Raw genomic sequence first — 13,013 nt, 5'->3', positions numbered from 1 at the left:
ACGCAACCCAGTTCCTCTTCATCCTCTTCCGCGCAGCTTGGAGAAGCTCCGTCGGAATACCTCGTAGCTCCACCGCCACCGCGTTGTCCCGCTGTCGGAGCTCTCCTCGACCTCTCCCTCCTCCTTGCTGGATCAAGGTGTAGGAGACGTCACCGAGCTGTACGTGTGTTGAACGCGAAGGTGTCGTGGTTCGGCACGTAGATCGGAATCACACCGCGATATGAATCGCTGCGAGTACGACTCCATTGAGTGCGTTCTAGTAACGCTTCCGCTTAACGGTCTTCAAAGATATGAAGATGCTCTACCCCGTTACTCGTTGTTGGTTTCTCCATAGATAGATTCTTGTTTGGCGTAGGATTTTTTTTAAATTACTACGTTCCCCAACAGCTCGGGCTCAGCTGAACCGCCGCCTGTTGACAACACAATGGTGGCAACTCACAGCCATTGTAATTTGTAGCAAACTAATGTTCATATTCAGGTACGATGTTCTCCTGGATCGATGGCGGTAATGGTAGTTACCAGATTTTGTAATTTAGCTGGTAGAGCTTTCCGGCAGGACGAGCTTTTTTTGCGGTATGTATCGCTCCTGGTTCTTAGGGCTGCAGTTTTGGTTTTGGAAACAGAATAGAAGGCGTTGCTTCTACAGTTTTACATGAAATTTCGAGGGTGAAAGACACTGAGAATGGTCATAGTGGGGAGTAACATATAGTAGTATCATGCATATGATACTATTGTATAATACTACCTACATAGTGCATAGTATCATAAAGTAGTATCATAGATGACCGTATTTATTACATGCATAGCATTTAACATGTTACGGTATCTACATATGTTACTCTAACCGTCTCTCTCTTCTTTAATTGTCTGCCACATCAACATGTTTGTTATTTCCGAGTACATGATACTACCTTAGTTACTCCCACTATGACCAGGCTAAAAAACCCGGTAATTGCAGCAGGTGGGCGTGTGGCATCCCCGCAGCCCGATTTCGACGGGATCATGCCGAGAGAAACAGTGGTTCCATTTCATTTATGAATGGAATCTATGTGTGAAGAAAAATGGCGTGCCATTCTGAAACTGAGCATGTGTTAGAAATGCAAAAGCAAGGTCTTGTGGGCAGACCGGATGATTATTTATTTTATTTTAGCGCACATATAGTCAGTCGGGGTGACCGAAAGGATTTTGTTCATAAGCGAACCGGCCCAGTTACGGGGGAGCACCGGCTCGGCCCACCTAGATCAACCAACCAACCCACCCAAGGGGAGAAGAGAAGGAGATTAACCCTAGCCCCATCGGAACCGAACCGCTCCGTTCTCCCCTGTCTGGTTTTCTTCCCCTCTCCCGTCCCGCATCTCGCCCCCGGATTTCTTCCGCCGATTCCGTGCCGGCCGACCACAGAGGGGAAGAAAAAAAGCCGGTGAGTTTTCTCCTCTCTTCTTCCCCCCCTCCCCTCCCAATTTTGGTTCGCCTGGTTTAATTCCCCCAGTCGTCCCAGTGGCTAGGTCCACGGCTCCACGCCGCGCCGGCTAATCGGAGGGGAGTGGTTCCGTCACTGACAACCGTTACTTACTTGCCATGGCCGATGCAGAGCGGCGGCTAGCTGCGGCGCCGCGGGATGGCGACCCCGGAGCCGCCGGCGGCGGAAGCGGTGGCGCTGGCGGTGGACGACGACGAGACCTTGGCGGCGGCGGCGGAGGGGGCCGGGGGGATGGAGGAGGTGGTGCCGATCGGGGCGCAGAAGCACGACCCGGCGTGGAAGCACTGCCTCATGGTGCGCCTGGCCGGCCGGGACCGCCTCAAGTGCGTCTACTGCGGCAAGCACTTCCTCGGCGGCGGCATCCACCGCTTCAAGGAGCACCTCGCGCGCCGCCCCGGGAACGCCTGCTGCTGCCCCGACGTCCCCGCCGACGTCGAGGCCGTCATGCACCGCAGCCTCGACGAGGTCGCCGCCAAGAAGCTGCGCAAGCGCGCCCTCGCCGCCGCCATGGTCGCCGTCGCCGCCGCCTCCGAGCCGTCCTCCGTCGCCGCCGCCTCGCCCTCCCCCTCGGCCTCCAACGGCGACATTGCCAGCCCCATCCACGTCGTCCCGCTCAACCAGGCACCCCGCGACGAGGAGACGCCGCTGTCGGAGACGGGGTGGACCGGCGGTGGCGCCACCAAGAGGAGGAAGAAGGCGCTGGCGGTGAGGCGTGCTCCTGCTCCTGCTCCTGCTCCGCAGCACCACCACCACCAGCAGCAGCAGCAGCCTATCCACCCTGCCACTCCTGCTCCCCAGACGCAGCCTCCTCACCAGATTCTCATGGCGCTCGATGCGACAGCGCCGCAGTCGTCGAGGCATGTCGATCCGGCTGCTGCAGCGGACAGGGAGCAGGTTTGCATGGCCGTTGGGAGGTTCCTGTATGACGCCGGTGTGCCACTGGAGGCCGTGAATTCCGTACATTTCCAGCCGATGGTCGACGCCATTGCCTCCATGGGAGGGAGGCCTGAGGTGTTCTCGTACCATGACTTCCGCGGCTGCGTTCTGAAGAAGTCGCTGGAGGAAGTGACGGCTCAGTCAGAGTTCTACAAGGGGTCATGGACCCGCACGGGGTGCTCGGTGTTGTCCGATGAGTGGACGACTGACAAGGGCAGGACCTTGATGACCTTTTCGGTGTATTGTCCGGAAGGTACCATGTTTCTGAAATCGGTCGACGCAACAGATATCGTCACATCATCAGACGCGCTGTTTGAGCTACTGAAGAGTGTTGTTGAGGAAGTTGGAGAGAGAAATGTTGTCCAAGTGATCACAAAGAACTCTCAGATTCATGCAGCCGCAGGTAAAAAGCTAGGTGAAACATTTCCTACACTGTTCTGGTCTCCATGCACTTTCCGGTGCATCGATGGTATGCTTGAAGATTTCAGCAAGGCGACGGCAGTTAGTGAGATCATAAGCAACGCAAAGACCATCACTGGATTTTTGTACAGCAGTGCACTTGCATTGAGTTTGATGAAGAAACATCTGCAGGGGAAGGATCTGCTAGTTCCTGCAGAGACCCGTGCTGCTATGAACTTCGTGACACTGAAAAACATGTACAGTCTGAAGGAGGATTTGCAAGCCATGGTCAGTTCAGATGAATGGATACACTGCCTGCTGCCACAGATACCCGGAGGGGTAGAAGTGAGCGGTATTGTTAGCAATTTGCAATTTTGGTCTTCATGTGCCTTAGTTGTTCGTGCCACCGAACCACTTGTGCATCTTCTTAAGCTGGTAGGTAGCAACAAGAGGCCTGCTATGGGGTATGTTTATGCTGGATTATACAAAGCCAAAGCAGCTATCAAGAAAGAGCTGGTGAAGAAGAGCGACTATATGCCTTACTGGAACATTATTGACCAGAGATGGGACAAGCACATCCAAAGACCGCTTCATTCTGCCGGTTTCTTCCTAAATCCACTGTTTTTTGATGGAATTGGAGATAACATATCGAATGAGGTTTTCTCAGGAATGCTGGACTGTATAGAAAGGTTGGTGTCTGATGTCAAAATCCAAGATAAAATTCAGAAGGAGCTTAACATGTATCGGAGCGAGGCAGCTGGGGATTTTCGTAGGCAAATGGCTATCCGAGCCCGGCGTACTTTACCTCCTGGTTAGTACTATACTGAATTACAGATTGTATTGAACTCACTTTTGCTTGATTGACTAAATTATAGCATTGTTGTAAGCATGAGGTTCTGAACCAACCTTCCACGCTCCATTTGTTAAAGCATCAAGGTCGTTTGATGATACTTTGATCTTAACATGTCATATTTTGTTGCAGCTGAGTGGTGGTATATGTATGGCGGAGCTTGCCCGAATTTAACACGTTTGGCAGTACGTATCCTCAGTCAAACCTGCAGCGCTAAAGGCCGTGATCGGACACACATTCCTTTCGAACGACTCCATGACCAAAGAATGAATATTTTTGAACGTCAACGAATGCATCATCTCACCTTTGTTCAATGCAACCTTCGGCTACAAAACAGGTAACCAAATCCCCGTTACATAGAATGTTTTAATCGATGACGTGTTATTCTGAAATAAAAAAGAAGTAGCAAAGCATGGATGCAACAAGTGATTTGATTTATATAACTGTTCATAGGCAACAATACAAGGCGAAGGCATTTGATCCAATATCGGCAGACTATATAGACATAGTTGATGACTGGGTGGTGGATAGATCCGCACTATTCTCGGGACCAACCGAGCAGCCAAACTGGATGGAGATTAGTCAACCATTCAACTGGACACCATCAGCAGGCCCGGGTGATGAATTCGAGTCCTTCATTGAAGGTACATCCTCCTTGCTTTCAGTTTGTCAGTGGGTAAAGTTAAGGGCTAAACATGAAAATTTGTTTGCAGGAGTCGACGATGAGATGATCCAAGGCGCTTCCCAAGGAATCCAGGATGATGATGACGACAAAGATGATTCCAACGATGAAGAGAGAACCCTGTCTGTGGGCGAATGAGATGGTTCCAACTTGGATATGAACCTGTAATGTAAACTAGTGAAGTATGGACAAAAAGTAGAGAATTGCTTGTGATTTATTTCCATGTAGCAGTTATCTGGAAAAGAAAGAAGTTTTCCGAGTAGCAAAAAGGAAATAGGTGTTTCTTCTGTGATTTAAAAGTTAATTTATCTTTGGGTGCCTGTGATGTTTCGATGGACAAAAGTACTGTAGAAGATAATTGCAAGAAACTGTAGTGGTTATCTGAAAGAAGGAAAAAAAATGAAGTTTCTTGCAAGTAGCATAAAAGGGATACAGGTGCTTCTTGTTGTGTGGTTTACAGATAAATTCTGTAGTGCTTGAGATAGGTTTGTGTATTTTTCGTGTCTTCATGATTGAGCTATTTAGAGAACTTTTTCCGTCTTCGTCCGGTCATGTATATTCTAAAACCAGAGCTTCTCTTAATATCCTGCATGTCTGTAGCAGCTTTGTTTTTTTTTTATCCTTTCTGCTCGACATAATCACCATCTGATTTTTATGTGAAGGGCCTCCCATTATCAACAGAATATGGAACACTAGTAGACTAGTAGCTGAGGATATTATAGCAGAACAAAAAACACTAATCTGGAGCCACTTTTCAAAATATGTTGTAACGAGTTGCAACCGTACATAAATAATTCAGTAAATATTTCCAAATTCTGTAGTTTACAAGTTGCAAGCACCCGCAAAAACTATTTGGGTGGTACAGGAGCTACAGAATTACACAGCGGCATGCCATTTCTGAATACTTGCGGTGAAGCTCATGCGAGGCAAAATAATCTCTTTGGACGGCCCGAAGGAAGCCATATGAGGAGCATGGCAGGGGAAAACGCTAGCAGCGCCTGCATTCCGTCCCCTGGGAAGTAGTACATCATAGGCCGGACTACTCATCAGAGATGGGAGAACCAACCATCACCCACCGATTTCTCGGTTCAAGTAGTCAACAAACATCCTCTTCGCGCTGTCAGCATCTGTTGGTGGGGGTCGCCCGCTCAAGCTGTACTGCCCTGCCAGCTTGATGAACGTGCGTCGGAGGCTCCGTAGCTCGGGCAGGCCAACCAATCTTTGAAGATTAATGTAAAAGTCAGTTAAGGATCTCACCGCACAAAATGATAATATCCAACGAATGGTGGTTTCCTTCACTTGATTATCTTATGGCAAAATAAAAATATACTAAGGTGCACAAAGAGATGTTTGAAAAGTCATTTACAAGTTTGAAAAAGAATGCATGGTATGTATGATATCAGAAGGTTATTCTGAAATAGGAAGTTGTGCATATAGAACAGAACCTACAGATGCAAAAAGACGGATATGTTTTATTTACAACTCCTGCAATAATATTAATTTGCTAATAGAATATTGCTCAAACAGTAAAGGATATAGTTGGCAAGTCGGGCCCAAGAGAAATCTTATTCATGGCAACCCCAAGACCACCAGACTGTGCCTCCACAATTGCATTGACCACCTCCTGTGCAAAGTACAGTTCATATCACAGGTTTGCAGTTCCTTCTACAGAAGTTGCAACATCTCCCGGGACTAGATACCATCGGCCAGTAAAACTGCAGTTACCTGTGTTGCTTTATCCATCTCGTAGAGCGAATTACTCTCAGTAGTCCGCACCTAAAATATTATCAAGTCAGGATTTGTTCAAATCTACAGGAAATCCAGTATGAATGGAACAGTACAGCAGGTAAGAAATACACAGTATTTGCGCAATATTAGGAAGACTCTAATTGTTTTTGCATTTGCATGATAGGGTATTCAGATTTTGACAGAATATGTTTGAGATATGGTACATCTGGATTCCAAGCAAAAACGACACAGTTCTGCATTTGGAGCAAGCAAAATTTCTTTTAGGCACCATAGTCTGGGATGGATAGAAAACTAGCTGCACGGGGAGAGATGAACCAGCTCACGCTCGTGGGCAAGAATCACATGAAAAGCACTTCTGTAACTACTACATAGTTTAGTGGGTGCTTGTCTAGGAAAACATAACTAACCTTTAAAAGTAAAGATTAATCAGATTAGAGCCAACAGCTAAGCCAACACTAGCACATAAAAGCCTGGATGGGCCAGCTTAGCAAGAACTAAATGCACCGATAGTGTAACATGGGAAAAATGCATAGGAACTAAACACATTTCCTTAATACATTTTTGTATTTGGCTGCAATATATAGTACTACACCAAATTCATGCAGGCATTAACAGAGTGTACCAAATAATTTTTGAACGTATTGTTTATGGATTGGGAGATCATGCAGTTGTAGTCAATCAATGATGTATGCAAGAATTTCTTTGTTAGAAAAACATTTATACTTACAGACTGAGTGGCTATTGTAGGCTGGAGAACTTTTACATCTCTTGTTTTCGAATCCACTTTCTTAGTCAAATATGATACAGCCTCAACAATAACAGGGGAAGATTCCACAATTTCCTCTATTGAAAAAAGTAGACAAAACATATCGATGAAATGGGATAATGAGCCAATTAAGTAAAGAAATTAGAGGGCAAGCACCAGGCAAGTATAGTGACCATTTCTTGGGTAGTACTAATTCTTGTGTAACCAGTATAAAACTGGACAGGAAGGATTGTGAAAAGAAGCCACCAATTATCTGTCTTGCAATAAAGTAATAATCAACCAAAAGAATTACATTCAACCAATCACATGAGCATGAGCTTCTAGGGGTGTTCGACAGTAATAAGCGATAAATATTGAGGTTTCAACCAGTAGGGTTTACGGAACAATGGAAAGACAGAATATTTACTATGGCGAGTAGTGCATAAGGTACTAGACATCTGTGATACTAATTACACAAATTAGATATACCATGAACATATTAGTACCGATTCATATCACGCATGCCATGAAAATAAACTAATTAGACTAAATAAGAACTATTTGATTACCTCTAGATGGAAACAATTCAAAAAGAGGGGAATCCCAGCGGCTACGCCTATCAGGCCTCTCAAATCTCCTTACCAGATCTTCAAATCTGTGAAAACAGAAGAGATCATGAGATCAGTCGCACCTGCTCGGCAAACTGAAGGAGACAAAGAGTCCATTACTTTCCCTATAAACCCGATACAATAACAAAGTGTTCCATAGCCTATCAAATATTCTAGTGGTATGAAACAAGAATGCCAACTATATACAGTATAACATACATGAATTTGAAATCAGATCAAAGAAAGTAACTGGGCAGCATATATCTCATTCATAAGAGGTACTCCCTCCGTCCAGAAATATTTGTCTGAGAAATGGATAAAAATGGATGTATTTAAAACTAAAATACATCTAGATACATCCTTTCCCCCGACAAGTATTTCTGGACGGAGGGAGTATTACATTTTGCAAACATGTCGACAAGAGCCATAAGAGAAATATCTTACATATTACTATCATATGAGGGTTCTCCTTTCTCCTGACGCTTGACGTTCCAATCCCTACAATGGTCCACTTCTGTATCACAAAAGAACTGAAACATAAAAGATGAAGTATGATGGAAATCACTTTCTATTATATCAGTTACAATATAAAACGGTGCAAAGGCATACAAAACTCGCCAATGGTTTCTAAATGCACTCTACTAAAAAAGATCCTTTGTGTAGGACATAATCATGGTTTACAAATCCGGTAGAAATATACTTTAGCAAGATCACTTTGGTACTGCAATCTTATTTATTAAGGTCTGTCTGACAAGGTAGTTTCTCATAGAGAAAGAAAGAATATATGCCAACACATGGTAACCAGATCTGTGAATAGAACTGAATCCAGCTCACATGCCAATTCCCTTCACTCCAATTTCTCATGTTGTACTTAATTTCTGAACTGACATTTTAATGTTTGTGGGTCTTCACCACTCACTAGTCATGAATCACATCAAGTTACTCATGTTAGCTCTTCTTATGTGGCATTTATGATTGTCTGGCTATCTCCAGACTGCTTTTCTACCTGATCTCTATTGCTAGCTAAACAATAACAATATTTACAGAACACATGATGCCATCTCATCATGATTGGTTTCATTTGTGCTATGCTTATTCTAGTGTAAACCTGTTATTTCTAAATGCATGTAAGAGTAAATAAAGAAGACGTGCCTACCACACAATATCTTATTCCCGAAGCACGCGCAAGACACCACAGCTCGTACCGGTACCCCTGCATATTATAGGTCAAAATCATCATGCCTTGAAAAGAGCACAGCACAAGTTGCACAATCTACTTCATATTACACTTTACGTAGTAACTGCTAAAAAAAACAACCAAAAAGCTGAAGCTATATTGACAATGTTTTATTGCGTAAACCAGTGAACTTGAGCTTGTAGTTCTCAAACTTGCGTGGTTCAGAAAATCATAGCACAGGGAGGAGCCAGGATTTTGTTAAGTTTTTCCCCTCATCACACTGTGCCAAGTACAACAATAACATACATAAAGAAGATAACCATACAGTACTACTTCTATCACTAATTGAGAATGGAGTAGTGATTGCAAGCTGCAGCAATAGAATAAATGACTCAGTGCTGCCCTCACCTTGATATTGTTCAAAGAATCCACGATGATTATGCCATCCCGTGAAACAGACCTGTCAACTTCTGACCTCAGAACTCCTCTTAAGTTTTTCTCCACGACCATATCTAAGAAACAGAAGCAGAAAATTGGTAGGCAGAAATAAGCGGATGCAGAAGAAGAAGAAACATGAATAGTAGCATAGAGAAATCATGAAGACTAAAAAACGACAATACCTTTGTAGCTTTCATTGCGCCCAAGATGGAGCGATGACTCATCAATGACGCGGACAGTGACGTCAGGCACGGAGGAGCGAAGAGCGGCGGCAAGACAAGCTGCAGCCTCTGACTTGCCGCTGCACGGCTGGCCGCACATCACCACGAGCGCCATGGAAGATATAGAAACCTTAGGAGATGGATAAACAAAAGCATCAGGGCATGATTCCATCTTCAAACACAAGCTAAAAGTTGCAAAAAATCCCCTTTGCAAATGTTTAATTTAACCCTAAATCACTCTGTGCAGAGATATTGTTGTCTGTCTCAAGAGGGCCACTATACATGCCATTTCTCGAGGTCGATACATCATATGACATATGAGGAAATTGATGATTTATACAAGGAAGTTGGTCAGATAGCTGGTCAGCCTACGACAAAATATTCGAAGCTTAGTGGTTTGGTTTGGCTACAAATATGGAATAAAAAAGTACTAATGGAGACCAAGCACGGAGATCTCAAATTAGCATCGCTGATCATATATCGCTGGGAGAATTGATTTTAACCCCCCTAGCTCGTGCGCCTTGCATCTTATGCCCCTTTGTTGGCTTGCCTTCCTCTGAACCCCCCAGTTCTGTCTAACTCTTGCTCATACCCCCCTTTGACATGATTAACAAGTATGTTAATATATAACTATCAAACGGAAACGTTAATAGACAAAAATGCCCTTCAGTTTAAAAGACACGACTCTATACAAAATATTTTGCAACAATCAATAGCTTTTTACACAAAGAGACTAGGAATAATAGTCTCACATCCATTCAATATAGACAGAGAAGTTAGAAATTTGACACACCAAATCAATCTCAGGCATACATCAATTAGAACAGGGGAATATGATGTTACCTTTTCAGATCCATCACACCCCTTGGTCAATCCATCCCCTCCCACTTAAACCCCCCTATGAATCCCACACAACACCTAGGGTTGCAGGAATCAACCGCTAGAGCGAGAAGGTCGTGCGGCGCGGACAAATCGGAAGGGGGGTCGCCTTGGGCGGCGGGCGGGCATGGAGGAGCCGAGAGAGATGGTCGTTGCTGTCTTTACGGGGAGAAGGGGAGAGGGGAGAGGGGGGGTTCACCTTCCGTCCACGCTCCGTTGAAGTAGGTCGCCGGCCGGCCCTCGCCTGCTGATGGTCCGGTGGGGCGTACGCTAAGTGGCGACACGGCGGGACGGAGCTCCAGGGCTCGGCGGCGGCGATGGACTGGTAGTGCTGCGAGTGCGAGGGGGGAGGTTCCGTTGGGTCGGATTGGAAGAGGAGATGGGTCCGGGAGAGAAAGGTCGGGCCAGATTCTGACTTTTGTCAAAAAAATCTCACTTTTCAAACAGTGTATAACTTTTTAAGACAAGAATTTTGGAAGGAACAAGTAGTTTTTTAATAAAATCTTTAAAAAGACTTATATTTGGGAATGGAAGGAGTACTTGGATACGAAAGTGTTTTTGCGTCCGGGAGCTCAAATGCACCCGTGATAAACAGTAAAATCACAAAAGATAGCGAAAACATAAAAACATCTGATTTATTTTGCGATAAACATCGGTGATTTGTCTAAGAAAAAACATTCTTAATATTTGGGTCCAAAAAAATGAATTCCCTAAAATGCTTTTAAAAATAGTCTTTTTGAAGCATAAATTTTGGGATTTTTCTAGAGCATTTTTTTGCGGGCAATTTTTCCAGAGCATTTAGAAAGGAAATAACCTTCATGAAATTTAGTATGTATGTATGTATACAATTCATTAATGTGTAATATTTTTTAGATTTCCTGCAAAAAAATGTTTTTTAGATGTATTATTATTATTTTATTGTTAATGAGGAAGCAATTGATCTCTCACATGTAGAAACTCCATGCCCATATAAATAGCTACTCTCTTCTCTTATTTGATTATTGTCTGTTGAGATTAGTTTAGCCATGTCAGTTACTTAGTTAGGGCATCTCACGGAAATCCAAACAAGGAGGCGAGTGTCTGGTCATCCAATGTTAGTATTCAAAAGTCCCCTAGTTGTCTGCCCCTCCCTTCTTTCTGTTTATCTTGGTATAAGTTAAATTACATCAATTACATCATGAAAAATCCATGATCCATCATTCATCGTCAACTTCAAATCCACAAGGCGATGTACATGAACAAATAACAAATTATCCTCAACAAACGCGAAATCTCACCTCATGTGCAAGATTCCATGCCGGTTCCTTAGTCCCAAAGACAGATACATGGCTAAATGTCCTTTGTTCGTGCACCCTAGTGTGTGCCATGAACTGTCCGTCCTTCTACAACTCATCAAGATCTTCTTTCAATACTACAACATTCTCATCATCACCCGGAAGGTTCATAGATTGTTCTCAATCCCATTTGTTTGGGTCTTGTTTCCTCATCCTCTCATGTCATATTCTCCACATATTAGTGTTGGTTACCTGGAATCGCTCGTCCATCAACCTTCGAGGGAGTGCTCAATGGTCAGTCATGCACTAGTATTTGCTCGTCTCAAAATCCCCTTAGCAGTATCTAACCAATCACTCTGACATGACCAATGACCATGATGTTAAATATGTGGAGTTTTTTAGAACAACCTAGATGCGCACACACTAATAACACCATCTCGCATACCGAGGATAAGATCGAAGTGATGTTAAATTTGTGGAGCTTTTTTGTTGGAAACAATGCACACACACAGACACACATCATCATCATCATCGTCATCATCATCGTCATCATCACATATCGCATATTGAAGATCAGGTCGAAGTTATGATGCTTCAGGATTGAAGAAGTTATCACAAGCGCCAAACTATCAAGAAAATGTCGCATTGCATTGTGATATATATGACCCAGCCTTGATCTCATGCCTTTCTTTTGATCTGATATCATGCCTTTCTTTTGATCTATGACCCAACCATCAATATAATATATAGCGCGATATATGAACATCATACCTAAATATCTACTCCCAGCGGCCTCCACGAACATATCAGCATAGGCTCCCTCTCGCGACCGCGTCGCCCCCACGGGAGACTAGTCGCGCCCCCAGCCCCCTTCCTTTCGAGCCCCTCCCTCCCCGTCGTCGTCGCTGGGCCCGGGCACCGCCGGCCCCTAGCATGTCCCCTCGCGGTGACGCTCCGACACGGGCGACGTGGGTGTGTGGGGTGCTCCTAGGTGGTGGTGGTCCGGCGCGGTGGGAGGGTGGCCTGCTACGGGCGCGGGTGATCTGCTGGGCAGCGGCGCTGCCGTTGACAGTAGGGTGGCGCAACGGCTTAGGCTGGCAGCACGCATTCGACCCAGATCTGGGCCCTTTTGGGCCCCATCTTGGTCTGGGCGGGCTCGCGACACGCACGTCATCGGTGGCGCTCCCAGGAGGCGACGGAGGTGCGTTAGGATGGTGCATGGTGGCGGCGCTAGCGTCGGCTGATATGTCTCCATCGTATCTACTTTTCCTAACGCTTTTGCTCTTGTTTTGGACTCTAATTTGCATGATTTGAATGAAACTAACCCAAACTAACGCTTTTTTCAGCAGAACTACCATGGTGCTATTTTTGTGCAGAAATAAAAGTTCTTGAAATGGAACAAAACTTTTGGAGATTTTTTTTGGAATATATGAAAAATACAGGAACTAGGCCCGAGCCCAAGGGGGTCCGACCTGCGCAGCCGCACAGGCCCTCCCCCTTTTTTAGGGGGCCTCCAAATATATACACAGTAGTACTTTTATTTGGGCCTCCAAAAAAGTATATATGCGACGCTTG

At 44.9% G+C, this 13,013-nt stretch overlaps 2 protein-coding genes across 2 annotated transcripts; one reads left to right on the top strand and one right to left on the bottom strand.

Moving 5' to 3' along the window:
- The first annotated feature begins 1,328 nt into the window (after positions 1 to 1,328).
- LOC123453080 lies at positions 1,329 to 4,765 on the top strand. Its single transcript, XM_045129840.1, has 5 exons — positions 1,329 to 1,420; positions 1,592 to 3,626; positions 3,798 to 4,002; positions 4,119 to 4,309; positions 4,379 to 4,765. The coding sequence occupies exons 2-5, from the start codon at positions 1,619 to 1,621 to the stop codon at positions 4,483 to 4,485; spliced, it is 2,511 nt and encodes an 836-aa protein (XP_044985775.1). The 5' UTR covers positions 1,329 to 1,420; positions 1,592 to 1,618; the 3' UTR covers positions 4,486 to 4,765.
- A 311-nt stretch (positions 4,766 to 5,076) lies between these two features.
- On the bottom strand, positions 5,077 to 10,537 carry LOC123453081 (protein KTI12 homolog). The gene is made up of 10 exons (XM_045129841.1): positions 10,364 to 10,537; positions 9,247 to 9,415; positions 9,035 to 9,138; positions 8,606 to 8,662; positions 7,894 to 7,979; positions 7,411 to 7,496; positions 6,824 to 6,939; positions 6,073 to 6,123; positions 5,885 to 5,971; positions 5,077 to 5,580 (listed from the first exon to the last, which is right to left on the bottom strand). The coding sequence occupies exons 2-10, from the start codon at positions 9,398 to 9,400 to the stop codon at positions 5,416 to 5,418; spliced, it is 906 nt and encodes a 301-aa protein (XP_044985776.1). The 5' UTR covers positions 9,401 to 9,415; positions 10,364 to 10,537; the 3' UTR covers positions 5,077 to 5,415.
- Positions 10,538 to 13,013: the final 2,476 nt, after the last annotated feature.

This window comes from Hordeum vulgare, chromosome 5H (genome assembly GCF_904849725.1).
Source record: "Hordeum vulgare subsp. vulgare chromosome 5H, MorexV3_pseudomolecules_assembly, whole genome shotgun sequence".
Taxonomy (NCBI): Eukaryota; Viridiplantae; Streptophyta; class Magnoliopsida; order Poales; family Poaceae; genus Hordeum; species Hordeum vulgare.
This window is presented reverse-complemented; position numbering and strand designations above follow the sequence as displayed.

Excerpts from the sequence above, each read along its gene's own strand:
- LOC123453080 (XM_045129840.1), top strand. The coding sequence starts at position 1,619 with ATGGCGACCCCGGAGCCGCCGGCGGCGGAAGCGGTGGCGCTGGCGGTG. Across the intron at positions 4,003-4,118 it reads AACCTTCGGCTACAAAACAG|GCAACAATACAAGGCGAAGG; the intron begins GTAACCAAATCC and ends AACTGTTCATAG. Across the intron at positions 4,310-4,378 it reads ATTCGAGTCCTTCATTGAAG|GAGTCGACGATGAGATGATC; the intron begins GTACATCCTCCT and ends ATTTGTTTGCAG.
- LOC123453081 (XM_045129841.1), bottom strand. The coding sequence starts at position 9,400 with ATGGCGCTCGTGGTGATGTGCGGCCAGCCGTGCAGCGGCAAGTCAGAG. Across the intron at positions 7,980-8,605 it reads CGGGAATAAGATATTGTGTG|TTCTTTTGTGATACAGAAGT; the intron begins GTAGGCACGTCT and ends TTTATGTTTCAG. Across the intron at positions 5,581-5,884 it reads TTGGGCCCGACTTGCCAACT|ATTAATCTTCAAAGATTGGT; the intron begins ATATCCTTTACT and ends ACTGACTTTTAC.